The sequence below is a fragment of the Artibeus jamaicensis genome, unplaced genomic scaffold, assembly GCF_021234435.1.
Source record: "Artibeus jamaicensis isolate MK-2021 breed Jamaican fruit bat unplaced genomic scaffold, CSHL_Jam_final contig_466, whole genome shotgun sequence".
NCBI lineage: Eukaryota > Metazoa > Chordata > Mammalia > Chiroptera > Phyllostomidae > Artibeus > Artibeus jamaicensis.
Genome location: NW_026521844.1, coordinates 18,894,843 through 18,911,527, shown reverse-complemented (window position 1 = coordinate 18,911,527; position 16,685 = coordinate 18,894,843). Strand labels below are relative to the sequence as shown.

Here is a 16,685-nt window from a genome sequence, read left to right as displayed (position 1 = left end):
CTGAGTATTTCGGCCGGTGCTTGACATTGGAGGGAAATCAAGGACTGAGGTCTGAAGCAGTGAAAACGCGTCGCTGTGTCTCACCTTGTTGCGCTGAGGCCACGGGTCAGCGCCTGGGGTAGGCGGGAATCGCTTCCCCGCGATGAAGTCCCCGCTCTGTTTTTCTCGGCTCTTTAGGTTTGGATCGCACGCTTCCGGCCTCCCTCAATTTCCTTTGAGCCCTCCTGGGAATAAATAACCTGTAAGACCTCCAGTTGTGAGGGGAGGACCTGTAGGGAAGGGACGCGGGGAGGGAAGTGCAGAGGCGGCGCAGGTCTCCTTTGCAGTGCTTCACCTCCTTCGTTAATTCTCTGCGCTTCACACGTGGTCTTATCTCATTCCAGAGGAAGTACAAAATGAGCAGTTCATTCCTGGGCGCAAATTCGAAGACTTGGGGTCTCCTGCGTTTCTGTGTGTTTCACTAAAAGGGGAACTTCCGTGTACTTGGAAGGCACCTTAGATTATTAGTACAACTAATAGATCCCTGTACAACTCCCTGTTGAGTTTACAGGGAACGGTGTGCGCGTACTTGTGAAACCATTGAGCTGTGGAAGTAGTTTAGTAGTATTTGTTGTGTTTAGTAGCATCAGGTCTTATTTTCCAGCATGAGCCGTTCATTTAATCCTTTTTTCTTTGAGTTCCTCATCTCGAACACGGTATGAAAAGTAATAGGTACTGCCCGGAGTAGCAGTTAAGCTTTTTGATCGTGATGTAAGAAGTTGTGTAACACTTGAAGGTTCTGGGGACTGTTACATCTAGAGTGAGTGTGATTGTAAGTCGGTTATTAGGAAGTTAGGGCAAGCCTTGCGATTACAAATTGTTGTGACAAACATAATAAGCCGTTTTGTACTTGCTGTCCCAGTTTCTAATAAACCATATTTCGTGCCATTTGGTGAATGATGTTCATAATTAGTTCGTAATTACATCCTATTGGAATATAGAAACTATGGTAGAGGCCAGTTTTGCATTCACTTTGTTATCTTCTTCCTTCCCGGGTACATTTCCCCCTGGGGAGTAGGGGAATAGTTGGGTACCTTACTGAACCCACTTCCTCTCAACGGACTCATGATAAAGCTAGTTAGTTAAATTCATAATTATGTTCACGCTTTAGCGTCACAATTTTTATTTTTTCTGAAAGTAGTATTTGAAGTATATCCTATTTTTGAGGTCTTGGATACATTGAAAAGATCTTAATGTCCGTGTTCAATCTTGTATAATAGTACTTCTCATAGTTGTGTGTGACCGTAACCTGTAATTGTTGGGTCTTTCAGTAGTCTTTTTAAGTATATTGCTTTAGACTAATCAGTTGATGCCATTAAGAGATTTTTCTACAGATGTTTGTAAAAGGGATCGGAATATCTCAGTATTCAAAAGATATCGATGTGACTACTGTGGAGGCTGCACAATGTGGAAAGATCTTGGATTTTGATAACAAAGTAGATTTGGATTCAGTTTCTGCCTTGGTACTTGATTATATTTGTAGTTTTAAGGCAGATTGAGTAAACTATTGTCTCAGTGTCCTCTTTTGTGATATGGATATAGTCCTTTTTTACAGGGTTGATAAGGATTAAATGAGTTAATGTCAATAAAGTACAAAATAATACTGGTTCTTTTTCCTTTTTATTCTTAGAGGAAATGAAAAGTACTTTTCAAAATGTCAGGATAAAGTCTAATCCTGAGATAAGTCATTAATTACCATAATGACTTCCCAGATTGTCGCTTTTTATTTTTAACACAAGTCCAGAAATTACTGGAGAGAATGTCAGATGATTTTGACTAATACTACAGAGGTTGGAATTTCTAGTCTTTTATCTCTAGGTTGATTTCCCTTCCCTGGTTACAGCAGATGAGTGACATTGTACAGTACAGATGGAGTGAGAAGATTCCTCTGTTTCATGCTTATTCATTTTTGGTACTTAAATTCCAATTAATATGGGGAGAGATGTTTGTATATCATATTTCTAGACATTTGGGGCAGTTTTAATTTAAAAAGGTACAACATACAAGGTTTTTGCCATTGATAATGGCAAAATAATTTTACATGCCTTAATTATAAAATAAAGAGGTGAAGTTAGATAATCTCTACAGTTTCTTCTAGCTTTAAAAAATTAATTTTATGTATGCATAGTTAAGTGACTTACCTTTATGTGTGGTTGTCCCTCATGAAGAGATCCCATGCCCTTTTATTGTTTGTGTAATTTTGCTATGCTTTTCCTTTTAAAGCCTGGCAAATATAAAGATTCAGTAAATGTTTTAGGAATGGGCTAAAATTTTCCTATGCATTATTCCTGTTTATCACCAGACTAAAACACTACTTTGGGGGAGGGGCATGGATGCAGTGTTGTAGCTTTGATTTTTGAGAAGAGAGACAAAGAAGGAGCCTGTAATTATTTACTTATAAACTTGTTAAACATGTTTCCTTAGAATTTTATCAAATTATTATTTTGACTTTAAGAGGTTTTTTTTTGTTTGCTTGCTCAGCAAAAATGAGAATATGTAGAAGAATGTGATATTTTCTTTCCTCTGCATGTCCTGTGCTGGTAATAGTACTAATACCGAATTGTGTGCCTGTTATTACACTCTTATAATTATTGCCATATGGTCAAAAACTGGTTTAGATAGGTAAATAAACAAAGAAAACACTGCTGGCTTTCTGGACATTCAGTGCTAAGTTGGTTTGGGAAAAATTTTGATTGACAGTTTTCTTATAAGTATTTTACTTGTAAGAAATAAGTGCAGAACATCAGTAAGTAAGAAATAAGTGCAGAAGATCAGTAAGTACAATAAGAAAGAAGATCCATTCAAGGCTGGTGATCCTTAGGTATTTATTATCGTCTATGTACATGTTCTTTTGTGGTGCCTGAAGATGTGTAAACCTATAAAAGATACCCATTTGCCTTACTGCATCCCATTTGGAATGCAAGTTGAAGACTCCTGCCTTTGTCTTTTTACAAAGAACTTCAAATTTGAAATTAAAAATTGCTATAGGATAGTAAACTCAAAAACATTGATATTGGCAATAATTTGCCTCTTATGCTTGTATTAAGTAGCTATAACATTTTATTACACACCAGCTATGTGCTAGATATTTTGCTGAAATAACTTTTTTTTTTGAAAACAAGATAAATTTGCCTATAGCACTTGAGACTATTTTGTACTGTTAGAAGTTTCTTTGAGGAGTTAAATGTTTTTCACTAGACCCATCCTCAGTTTAGATAAACTGCAGCACATTCAAAATGTAGTTACAACTTCTCATGTGTTGGTAGTGTTTTGGATGTAACTTTTAAAATAATTTCAGGTTTGTTTTTTAACTGTATTGTACATGGTATATGACTCAGTGATCTTACAGAATTTTTTTTTTTTTTGAGAGATGGACCTTGTTTTGGCTTGGAGAGTGGTATTAAGCCAGGAAGCTTCTCCATGTGAGTGAGGGGAGAGTATAGTATGTTGACAGTGTGCAGTGCAATTTTGTTGTGTAGGTACTTGTTGCAACAGGTTATATCAACAAGTATGTTGAGGATCTGTCAATTGCCCATGTGGTGCTTGATTTTGAGAAAAAGGAAAAAAAAAACATTAAATAAGACCCTGTCCCCTTTTGGGCAGTATGCAGTTTAGTGGAAGAAGAGAATCAACAGTATAGTATAAGGCAGAGCTGTCAGAGTACCTAAAAGTTTAGGGAAAGAAGTGAGAGCTGGTTGAATTCCAGGGCAGGGGAATGTTCAAGAGCATAGGGGAATTTGAGTGATTGAGTCCTTTTTAACAATGAGAGTTTTGAAGAATACAGAGAGGAGGTGTAAAAAAGAGGTGGGTGAGGCGAAAAAAATACTGCTGGGAAATGGATTGATAAGTGGTCTGGTTTAGTAGGGTGCTTGCATATGATACAGGGAGCTGAGATGGTAAGGTAAGTTTTAGCTAAATTGTGGAGGGCTTTGAATGCTGCAGAATAAAATTGGAGAACCATGGAAAATTTGAGACAGGAAAGTCATTTATGAAAGCAATTCTGACAGTTTTTAGGAAGGATTTGGAAGTGAAGAGGATCAGTTTGAAGATCATTGCAGTGCTGATAATTGAGGATTGCCTCAGAAGTCTCACTTCTGGGAAGCTTTCTGGGAAGCTTTTCCTAACATCTTCCATTAAGATTTGCCAGTGCTCTTGTGGCATAGCCACATTTTTAGTTGTCTTTTTGTTAGCTGCTAATGACAGGAGCTGTGTCTTACTTTACTTTTTATCTAATGCAAGGCACAGTAGTAGTAAATGGTTGCCTAGTAAATGTGTGAACAAAGGCAAGATCTGAACCACATGGTGTCTTTAGAAAGGATAAGGGGCCCTCATAAAAGCCAGAATGAACAGAATTTGTCTCAGTTGATTACAGGAAATAAGGAAGGAGTCCGGGATGACCTGGCTATAATACTGCTGCTACTTAACACATATTGATTAGGTAATTATTATGTATCAAATCCTGTTCTGAGCGCTTCACCTGTATTTATCCTTCACAACATTCCTTAGGCAGGTGCTATTCAGCTTTACATATGAAGGAACTAGGCCCAAGATTACAAATTCTGATTCCAGGTTTGTACTTTTAACATTTTAGTACTTCCAGACCACCCACTGTCAGAGATAAGGTCAAGAGGACAAGATGGTTTGAGAGAAACTTTAGACATACTGGATCTGAGTTGCTTGTAGGAGTAGTTGAGAGCAGACCGGGACCTACGAGAGGGATCAAGGTGGAAGATGAAGAATGGGGTCTTCTCAGTACAAAGAGGTATTGATTTGTTTCCTGTGGGAGAGATTGTTACATGTGTATAGATGCAAGTTGATGCTTCAAAAGATGAGAGGAGAAAGACATTTGGGAGACAGAAATGGGAGTGGAGAGTCGACTACACAGAGTGGCAGTATTGGAGAAATGTTACTGTGGATAGCTTGCTAATTTGAAAACGTGGATTCTGGAGGCCTTTCACTTGAACTAATGTAGGAGCAGCCAGGAGGAAAAAAGTAGTTTTTATTCTCAGCCACCAAGATACAGGGTCATATGGCATACTTATAATTGGCTTTACCTTTTTCTCCTCAGCAGCCGTCAGAATGATTCTTTCTCCTTTTGGATTTTCTTGCTGTCTTTCCCCACACCTGTACTGTCTGCTTTCATTACCCTGAGATAAATTTCTGTTACGTTTGTTTATTTCCTCAAGCCTTCCCTATTCTACCCTTTTATTTCTTGCTTTTGGGTCTTTTCATTTTGATAAAGAATTGTGCTACAGACTTTAAGCATTAATTTGTTGTTTGGAAGTTTAAAAGAAAACAAAAACCTAAGCCCAAGACAAATGATATAGTTCAGTTCCAGGTTAAGAGGGAGAGGCTCAGTTTCTGAGGTAGCATTACATTTACATTTACTGTTTATCTGGACCGTTAGCTTTAGAAGTTGGCTAGTCTTTTAAAATCTTATTAATTACTGTTTGAATTTAACTTCCATATCAATGGGAAATGTCTGGTTTGCAGTAAATATGACCAGTGCCATCTTAGGCTAACTGAAATCAGCTGATGCATCTCCTAAGCCATGCTGTTATTTTTAAGTCCTGGAAATGATTGGGATGTGGTGGCATAGAAAATAAAAGGAAGAGGAATACATTCTTAGTTTCTCTTGTATGCTTATTCTTCTGGTTGAACTTGAGAATTATTTTTGGCAATCCATTTGTTTCTGGCAAAGATTTCCCTTTGGGATTTAGAGCTGTCAAATGAAATCCTATTAGGTACGTAAATAAATTTGGGTATTAATGGACATTTTCCTAACAGTGAATTTTCCTATGCAGGAATATCATAAGTCTTTTCAAAAGGTGACTTGAATAATTGAATCTTTATGTATAGTTTGTGTTTTCTTCACACAGGTTGTGTACATTTTCTCTTAATTCATTTCTAGGTGTTTTATATTTTTTGATACTGTTGTGATTAGGATATTATTTTTGTTACCTAGCAGGTTAATACTACTACATTGGAAGGCAGTTGATTCCCCCCCGCCCAGACCATGCTATGTTTTGGTGAACTTTTTTGTCTTTTCTAAGAGAAATTATTTATACTCTTTTAATTTTCTAATTTCTAAGTGTCTGGAAATGGGCATATTTCAAATTGAGTTTCAAAGTGTTTCATAGAGTTAATTTAAATATCAAAAAAAATTTTATACCATCTTATTTTTAAGAAAGGTTAGCTGAGAAGTTAGAAGAAGGTTAGCTGAGAATGAGGAGGATCACAGTAAAAGCTGGAGACAGACAAATGATGGACAGAGAGAATGGAGGTGGAAGGTATCTTGGTGCTTGGTTATTTCAGGCTGATTTTGACTAGGACCCAGTAAAGTGGAGTTCAGAGAAAAAAATAGATTCAGTAAGAAAATGAAGTGAAGTAATACTGGGTGTATCCAATGAATCTTATTTAAATAGCCGTGCACCTTGGCTCCTTTGTCCTTAGATGAATAGTGAAAAACCAATAAAATGTCATAGGCTGTGTGTAACCTGAACTGTAGATCAGTGAAGAAAAAATCTGATGAGATATTGAGAGTTGATACTGTTGGAAGCTGCCGTGACTTGAAGACTGAACTCTTGTGCAATAGTCAGCCACAGTGGCATGCCCAAGTGGAAGCAGCCCCCTTAAAACAAGCTGCAGATGGATGCCTGTGGGGGATTTGATAATAGGATTTTGTTTTTCTTGAACTATTTCTGCAGTTGAATTTGTACCTTTTGCTGGATATCAAGGGTTTATCTGTGAATTTTCTTGTTGTTAGAATATCCTTATGTGAGTTTGGGTGATTGGAGAAAGGGGGGTGGGTTTCCGTGTTGTATAGTTGCTGCTAAGTCAGTGTTTAAGCAGTGAACAGTGTGTCTTCTGACTGTCATTTGCATCATGTTTTGGAAAATACCCATTCTGAATTTTAAAGAATGGACTTGCACATTTATTATGGATCACAGCCTTTTTGTAGATTAGAGATTCCCCGTTTAGTTTTTTTTTTAAGACTTTATTTATTTATCTTTAGAGGGGAAGGGAAGGAGAGAGGGAGAGAAATATCAATGTACGGTTGCCTTTCGTGTGTCCCCTGCTGGGAACTGGCCTGCAACTCAGGCATGTGCCCTGACTGGGAATCGAACGGCGATACTCTGGTTCACAGGCCCGTGCTCAGTCCACTGAGCTACACCAGCCAGGGCCCCCCTGTTTAGTTTTATTAGCTGAGAAGAAATTGCCACAAGTTTGGAAAAATTAAGTCAGAAAAATTGAGTATGAGAAATACTTATTAGCATAGTAAGACATTTGTCTGATCAATTAATACTGACCTTTATTTTTCATACTTGCAGACTAGATCATCAGATGTTCATTCATCTGGATCTTCAGATGCACATGTGAGTATGAGACAGTCTTTGTGTTTTTCTTTAAGATGTATTTTTTTTTACTTATATCATTACCTTTATTTTACTTAATACATAGTTATAATGTCTGAGCCTATTTTCTTTCCCCTTTTTTGTTTGGTGCTCTTTTTTTTTTGTCCTGTTCATATAAATTGGCCCTTCAAACCATGTTAGAAACCTAGTATGTTTATTTTTTTTATCATGCTGATAAAATTCTGTACATGTGTAAATGTATGTACTTGTACATTGACTGTGGCATTGCATTATACACAGTGTTGTTTTCTCATTGCACAATATACCTGTTGGACATCCCTGTGTGTGAGCAGGCATAGCTCTTGTCTAGTCTTCCTGACAGCATCACCATGTTCCACAGGGGGAGGTCCAGTTATTTATTAAGGTATTTCTCTTTTGATGGGCATATACTTTTTGTTTAAAGGGTTTTGAAAATTTGAATGATATTGCAGTAAGCATTCTTTACATATGTTATTACAAAAGCACTCAAAGTATGGTTTTTCAGACCCTTGAGAGTCACTGAGAATCTTCTAAGGAATCTGTAAATTCAAAACTATTTTGCTGTAACACAAATATATTATTTATCTTGTTCCCTGTGGTGACATTTGCATTTATGGTGAAAAGCAATTGATGGGTAAAATGTCAGCACCTGAGCAGAAATCAAGGCAGTGTTATCAAAATGTGCTAGTAGTCATCATATTCTTTCCCATAGACTCAGTAAAAATATGCTAGTTTCTCTTAAGCGTGCTCTTGGTGCAGCAGTAAAATTACTAACATTAGTTCTTGTCCTTTGTGTGATTCTTTTAATGTTGTATGCAGTGAAATGGCAAGTACTTATAGGGCAGCTCAGTTTACCAAAGTGTGATGTTTGTCTTGAAGAAAAGTACTTGTGGGATTGTTTAAATTGTGAAATGAAACTGGGTTCTTTTTTCCTGGAATACCATTTTTATTCCAAGGAGCAACTGGCAAGGTATGGTGATCAGACTTGAGTGTTTGTCGGGTATTTTCCTAAAAATGAAGGAAGTGCATATGTTGTTACTTCAAAGTAAGTGACTCTTTGTCACTAATATAAAATTCGAGCATTCAAGTTCAAGGTATAGAATTATTGGAAACTTTCCCTATATGTGAAGACTTTTCTGATGAAATTGGTGGTAGTATTAAGAGATGAGAGTTTTTATAGTGTATAATTAAATTTGTCAGTATTTGAACATTCGAGTTCTTTCTAGTTTTCAATACTACATATGTGATTTTTAAAAACTTGCTTCCCTTTTCCTGAAGATGGATGCATCTGGACCCTCAGATAGTGATATGCCAAGTCGGACACGACCGAAGAGCCCAAGAAAACATAATTATAGGAATGAAAGTGCTCGTGAAAGCCTTTGTGATTCTCCTCACCAGAATGTCTCAAGAGTGAGTGTCAATAAAGATAGGAAAGTGTAGTTAATGGTCTTAATCTGTGCTTCAATTTAGTGGTTGGATAGCTGGTTTTGTACTTGTTACATTTTGTACTATTTGAAAATAGCATTCTTTATTGTATTTAGGTTAATGATAAACTTAAGTTCATCCAAGGAAATGTTTTTTTTAGCTCATAAGTGAAGTAGGTTTTATTGGAAATTTTATTTAAAAAACCAAGGAGTGTTTCAAATGTAAAATGGTTGATAGATTTATTGTTTCTTCCTTCTACCAAACATTTACTGAACCAAGTGCCAAATGCCAGTCACTGGAAATACACAGGTGATTGAAACAAATCTCTTGCCCTCAGAGAGCTTATAGTCCTGCCCTGGGAAGCAGACACAACAGGTGCTGTTTACTCTGGTTGGTGCATTGTCCAGGGCATTACTAGAACCCAGAAAAGGAGCTTCTTTATTGCATGTGTCTAAAAGGTGTCCTTGCTTTATTTTAAATATTTTCTTGTGATTAAATTTGGAAAATAAAGAAGGTAATCAGCATCAGTCAGTATTAACATTGATAACACTTCATTTTTCTTGTTAAGTATTTCTCAGCACAAAAATATTCTTTATGAGATTCATTTTACAGGAACAACTTATAAATACTCTTCTTAGTTCTGATTTTTAAAATTTTCACAAATATTTTGTAAATAAACTTTTTAATGGATGATTGTATTTGTGAAAACGTTCCTTAATTTCCTTAACCACTTCCCTATTGGACTAAGCTCTTTGTAAAATTATGTCTTTCATTGAATTTATGTGTAATTTTATAATTTGTTTAAACTTTTGAAGTTGAACCAAAGATACTGACTGAATGATGGCAAAACATTTTTCGATCTGAGAGAGAAAATTATTTTGACTGTTCCTGAAACCCAGTATTGACTTCTGAGTTATAAAGTGCTCTATTTTTTCAAAGGGATTTTAATGTAACTTGAAAGTAGTTTTCTGCAATATTATTCTTTCATTCTGCATATCTCAGGGGCAAGCCTTTTTAGTAACTGGATTGATAAAGTCCAATTTTGGCAATTAGTTAACTTCTCATTTTAGTAGGTGCTAGAGGAACCTTCAAACTTCATTTGCAGGTTAATATTTTAGGTTGTATTTATTTAGCATTTCTTTTAAGTTATGAATCAAAGTCTAACATTCCAATGAAGAACTGAACTGAAGGCCTGCAGTTTATTCAAGCCATATCTCAGAAGGAAATTGCTTCTATGTTACATAAATGAAGATTTCGTTGAAGTACTGTTTTTCTCAGAAAAGAAAATGAAAGTGTATTCATAAATATCAGTGTTATTGACGAAGAACAAATAGATAAAAAGTAGTGGTGTATACACACACACACAATGGAATATTACCTGACCATAAAAAAATGAAATATTATTTGTTGAGAACGTGGATGAGCCTAGAGGGTATTATTATACTCAGTGAAATAAATCAGAGAAAGACAAATGGTTTCACTTACCACGTGATTTCACTTTCATACAGAATCTTAACAAAATAAATGAACAAGCAAAACTGAAATAGAGTCATAGACACAGGGAACAGACTGATGGGAACTGGGTGAAAAAGCTGAAGGGATTAAGAAGTACAAATTGGTAGTTACAAAATTGTAATAAGGACACAGTGTACAGCATAGGGAATATTAGCAATAGTAGTGTAATAACTGTGGTGCCAGGTGGGTACTGAAAATATCAGGGGAAACAAAATGGGAAAGCATTGAAAGCAAAAAAAAAGAGAAGTGATTTACTGAATCGTACAAGGAAGTGATGTGATTTGTAGTACCTGAACTGGCAGTTATAGATGGTATTTTGATTTCTGCTACTGAACCATGGGAATGTATCTCTCCTTCTCCCTATTGGAAATATCTGTTTTCTCTTCCACTTCTTTTGCTCAGAAACATCTGCGCTTTCCCTCAAGTGCTTTTATTCTTGCTGCCAACCGACAGGTTCAATGACTTTGAAGCCTTTTTACCTTTTTTTTTTTTAAATGGCTTTTGTATGTTACTGAACTTAATGTTAGCAAATCATGAAGGTATTTTTTAATTAATACACTTCAGGATTAAGGTCAAGGTAGGTGGGCACCTGATACTTAAGAGTACCCTCAACTTTTCTTCTTTACAATGAGTGAATTTTTTTCTTATATCATCTATTCTGAAGATTTGGTTTATTACTTGAGATGTAACAGTTGAGGTATACACCTCAGTTGAGTAGTATATACTACCTCAGTGAGGTAGTATTAAGAATGTGTATGTAAAAGTATGCTTTTTATTTCTTTTCATAGCCTCTTTTAGAAAACAAACTTAAAGCATTCAGTATTGGAAAAATGAGTACAGCTAAGCGAACTTTAAGTAAGAAGGAGCAAGAAGAATTAAAGAAAAAGGTAATATTTAAAATATATTTTGGGTTATCTTTGGAAATAAATATATCTAAAGGGGGGAGTAAGTGGGCAGTTGAGAGCTGTTTTTCAGCGACTTTTGACTTCCAGGGTATTTTCAGCGGTCACCTTTAAGTCAAATCTAAAACATGAGGTAAAGTCAGAGGAGTCTAGCTTCTGTATTCCTGTGTCCTCCACCATTTTCTCTGCTGTGTAACAATTTTGATTATTTTCTGGTTGTTTCTTTTTTATAAGCAAACATGTACATGTAGATTGTACCTACTCCTTTCTTAGATGCATGGTAGCATGCTACATCTAGTATGCTTTTCTCCATCTTGCTTTTTTCACTTAACATTATATGTCAGATTACTGCAAGTATATTGGAATACTTATTTCTTTTAAATAGCTGTGTAGCTGATAATGCAGCAGTTCATTCAACTAAAATTCTACTGAGGGCATTTGTGTTTTGGTCTTTTGACATATCAAAGAGTGCTCTTATGAGTAGTATTATGCATATGGTGTTTTTGCTAGTGTATCATTGGGATATATTCCTGTAAGCGAGATTACTGGGTTGATGGTAAATAACATAAATGTAGCTCTGCTAGGTACTGTCAAATTGCTCTCAGTAAAGGCAGGGCCATTTTACATTCCTGTCAGCAATTTCTGAGAGGTGATTTCCCCATAGCCTGTTAACAGAAAAGGTCATCAAAGAAGTTTATGCCAATCTGCCAAGTGAAAATAGTATAGTTTTAAATTTGTATTTCTATTATAAATAAGGTAGGACAGCTTTTCTTGTGTTTGTTCTGTGAACTGTCTGCTCATAACTAAACTAATTCCATAAATTAGGTTATCTATTATTTTTAGGAACTCTTTGTATATTAGGTATATTAACATTTTGTGTATGATACAAGATGCAGTGTTTTGTTCCAGTTCATTGATTGTCTTTTTATTTTGTTTCTGGTGTTTTTCAGGTAGAAAGTATTTATTATGTGGTCAGATTTATCAGTCCTTCCATAGGGTTTCTGATTTTTTTATCAAGTTTTCCCCACTCCCAGCTTACAAAGGAATTTCCTAATTTTTTTCTAATAGTCATATGGTTTTATTTTTTTATTTATATTATTATTTTAATCTGCACCTAAGGATTGAACCCACAGTCTAGGGATGTGCCCTGACTGAGGATTGAACCCACAGACTTTTGGTGTACAGGACCATGCTTCAAGCACTTGAACCAACCAGCCAGGGCTGAGTTTTGTTTTTTAAAGTAAACCTGATACATTTGCATGTCTACTTGTGTGTAATATGAATAATTGGTTTGTTTTAAATTTTTTTTCAAATGTCTATCAAGGTATCCACCACCATCATTCATTGAAAAGTCCATGTATTCTTCACCGATTTACTCTTCAATAAATTTTGCATTTATTCAGTGCAAAATGTCCACATGTTATTGGATTTATTTCTGTATTTTTTATTCTGTTGCATTGGCCTTTCCAGTCATATATTTTTAGCACATTTAGTGTAGCTACAATGGAAATTGTCAAGGTTCTTAGCTTTTTTTAAATGCCAACTGCCTGAAGATAATCTGCTTCAGTTTCTAATATTTATGTCTTCAGTGGTTTGTGATGGAAATCTTTGTATTCACTGAATTAAATTATTGTGCCATGGAAACAATATAAACATTAATAGAATAATATATTTTTTATAGTCAGTTGTCATTAATCATTGAATTGTCTTTAAACAAAAAATGGGACCTTTCCTGGTCCCACCAATTGCCAGTAGAAGAGCAAAGCCTCTGCTAGTTTTATTGCTAATTAACTTTAATATCTATTAAGGATTAGCTGTTGCCCATTAGGACTCCTTACCCTGCTTTTCCCGGTGTGGGGAGAGGTTTCATTGACATTATTCCTTGAGGAGTTTAACCTGTAAATAATTTTTATATTGTGATATTATATTCATGTAAATTTAGGAAGATGAAAAGGCTGCTGCTGAGATTTATGAGGAATTTCTTGCTGCTTTTGAAGGAAGTGATGGTAATAAAGTGAAGACATTTGTTCGTGGAGGTGTTGTTAATGCAGCTAAAGGTAAGTGTGAATGTTATAGCCCTTGAGTACAAAAGCCTTGGATAAATGACTGCAGATAATTATCAAATAAGTTTGATGGCTTTTGCATTTAATGTTTCCTGTCTATCAGCACCCTCTAGTGGTGATATTAATTAGCAAACTTAAGTGGCTAAATATGGATTGAGAAATTGAAGCCAGATAAGTTTTTAAAGTATTTATTACCTCCCAAGTTTTTTTTCGAAAAGATTTTATTTATTTTTAGAGAAAGGGGAAGGGAGGGAGAGAAACATCATTCAGTTGCCTCTGGCTCTCGCCCAACCAGGGACCTGGCCAACAACCCAAGCATGTGCCCCCACCAGAAATTAACCGGTGACCTTTCAGTGTGCTGTACAGTGCCAAACCACTGAGCAAACCAGTCAGGGCTACCTTCCAAGTTTTAAGATAGTAGAATAGTCTCTAAAAATTTTAATATGTCATAGTTTTAATATAAAGTGGTTAAGTTAGTATTTTTGAGAGTAGGGTATTAATTGAACTTCATATTTGGTCAATAATGATTATCTTTGTACTAAGGCATTTTATTAAATGTTATTTTTAGATAAAAATAAAATCCAAATAATGTAAAATTAATACTGAAACTTAGTATTTTAAATTTCAGAAGAACATGAAACGGATGAAAAAAGAGGCAAAATCTATAAGCCATCTTCAAGATTTGCAGATCAAAAAAACCCTCCAAATCAGTCATCCAGTGAAAGACCTCCATCTCTTCTTGTGATAGAAACCAAAAAACCTGTAAGTCATACTTAAATAAGTGACCAAAAATGTTGTGATGGTGCTGCCAATGAATGATACTTTCAGTACTTCCACTGTAAGCAGGACTTTGGTTTCTTTTAAATTATTTTGGGAGTAGATGTTGAGTTTTAATGCTTAATCTTCCTAGATGAGAGAGAATAAATTAAAGTAGGACTTGCAGATAGGTAATAGTTTGTGCTCTTAGAGCAGTGGGCATTTGCTATTGCTATACTCATACTGCTATGACTGTATTTTACTCATAGCATATAGCATATGACAGTTTTTAGGTGTAATGTAAAATGGTAAGATTGTATTTTTAAACAATTCTGAACTGAGGTATTTAAATTATATCAGTATGTGTAGTGTTAGTTACTTTGGAAGCTAAATGTACTCCAACAGTGTGTATTGTACCTAGAACAGTTTTGAAATTTATTTGGAATTGCTATCAGACATTTTCTTCTAAGTGTTCTCAATGTTAGTAAAGTTTTTATTTTTTGAGGGTGAGGTTTTTATGAGGGAAGGTAGATAGATGTCATTTAGAATCAGGTTTGGTGAAGAAATACTACATTGAATAATGAGACTGATTTTTCTTATGTGACTTTTAAAGTAGCTCTAAAAGCAGTTTTTAAAAATAACAACAGCTTTATTGGTATATAATTTGTATACCATAAAATTCATCCTTATAAAGTACACAATTAAGTGATTTTTTTTTTTAGTATCTTTACTGTTGTGCAGCAACCATTGATCTCTAATTTCAGAACATTTTTATTATTTCATAAAGCAACCTAATGCCTGTTTTTAGTTATTGCCAATCTCTGGCAAGCACTAATCTACTTTCTTTCTCTTTGGGTTTGTCAGTTCTGGATATTTTATGCAAATTGAGTCATACAACATGTGACTTTTTGTGTCTGGCTTCTTAGCATAAAGTTTCAAGGTTCATCTGTATCAGCACTTCATTCCTTTTTGTGTTTGGATGATATTTCATATTATGGATATACCACATTGCTTATCTGTTTATCACTGGATGGACATTTGAGTTGTTTCCACATTTTGGCTATTACAGTAAAATAATGCTGCTATAAGTATTTGCATATAGGCTTTTGTGTGGACATATGTTTTTAATTCCTTTATATATACGTAAGAGTGGAGTTGCTGTGTCATGTGGTAACTATTTAACTTGTTTAGAAATTGCCAAAGTATTTTCCAAAATAGCGGTCCCACGATATAGTCCTATCAGCAATGTATGAAGGTTCCAGTTTTTCCATAATTCATCAATACTTGTTAAAGTTGTCTATTTTAAAAATTTATTAGCATCATGTTGGTGGGTTTGAAGTTGTACCTATTTGTGGTTTTGATTTACACTTCCCTAATGATGTTGAACATTTCTGATGTATGTTATCATCCATTTGTAGTCTTCTGTGCAAGTAAATGTCTTTTCAGATTCTTGGCTCATTTTTTAATTTGCCTGTTTATTTTTCGTTGGGTTGTAAGAATACACCTGCTGGAGTCAAGTTTCTTAACAGCTCTGATTTGCAGGTGTTTTCTCTCATTCTGTGGATTAGCTTTGCACTTCTTTATAGTGTCCTTTGAGCTACTAAAGTTTAATTTTGATGTTCAGTTTGTCAATATTTTTGTCACTTATGCTTTTGATGTCATGTCTAAGAAATTGTTGTGTAATTTAAGGTCAAGAAGGTTGACCTCTGCTTTTCTCTCAAGGTTTTTTAGGTTTTAGTTTCTACATTTAAATCTCTGAACTGTTTGAGTGAATTTTTATTATACTGGGGTGGACAAAAGTAGGTTTACAGTTGTATGTGAAACAGTTTATTCTTTTATTATTATTTATTAGTTATTGTATGACTTATTTGTATTACAACTGCAAATCTACTTTAGTCCACCTCGTATGGTGTGAAGTAAAGTTCCAATTTCATTTTTTTTTTGCATGTGGGTATTCAGTGGTCCTAGTACCTAGTACCATTTGTTAAAAAGACTTTCCTTCTCTTTTGAGTTACTTTGGCACTTTTAAGAAGTTATTCCAAAAGCAGTTTTCAGAGTAATTTTGTAAAAGAATTCCAAAGATGATATCTATTGCTTCAGTAATTATCCTTCCAAGGATATTGTTTTGACGGGTATTTTTGGTAGTTGTTAATGGCAGTTACTTTACATGGCAGTTCAGTCACTTTGTAAGTTCATTAATTTCACCCTGTGTTCCCTCCAACAGTAATATTCAGGCCTAAGTATTGCAGGCTTTGTGGGGGATAATGTTACACTCCTTTTAAGACTGCTGGTTGTTATTTTGTTTGTTTTTAAAATTGTTAAAATCTTAGTTTGAGAGAACAGGAAGGGAAACTGATAACAAAAACATTCATTCTTTCTAATTTACATAATTATTACATAATTGGCACTAAAATAAAAACTACTTTAAGTGACTATTGAACCATTAGTTTTGTTTACCCTTCCTTTGTTTGAAGTATAACTTGTCATATCCTTCATAGCCACTGAAGAAAGGGGAGAAAGAAAAGAAAAAAAGCAATTTGGAACTCTTCAAAGAAGAATTGAAACAGTAAGTTTTCTAGTGCTGAGAATAA

At 35.0% G+C, this 16,685-nt stretch overlaps 1 protein-coding gene across 5 annotated transcripts in view; it reads left to right on the top strand.

Moving 5' to 3' along the window:
• The window catches only part of U2SURP (U2 snRNP associated SURP domain containing), a 51,611-nt gene that overhangs the window by 337 nt on the left and 34,589 nt on the right, over window positions 1–16,685 (top strand). For all 5 annotated transcript variants that reach the window (XM_037153436.2, XM_037153435.2, XM_037153433.2 and 2 more), the window contains exons 2-7: window positions 7,371–7,415; window positions 8,712–8,843; window positions 11,162–11,260; window positions 13,218–13,332; window positions 13,967–14,100; window positions 16,593–16,660. In XM_037153436.2, the coding sequence (XP_037009331.2) occupies window positions 7,371–7,415; window positions 8,712–8,843; window positions 11,162–11,260; window positions 13,218–13,332; window positions 13,967–14,100; window positions 16,593–16,660 (593 nt within the window). The remainder of the gene's footprint in view (window positions 1–7,370; window positions 7,416–8,711; window positions 8,844–11,161; window positions 11,261–13,217; window positions 13,333–13,966; window positions 14,101–16,592; window positions 16,661–16,685) is intronic.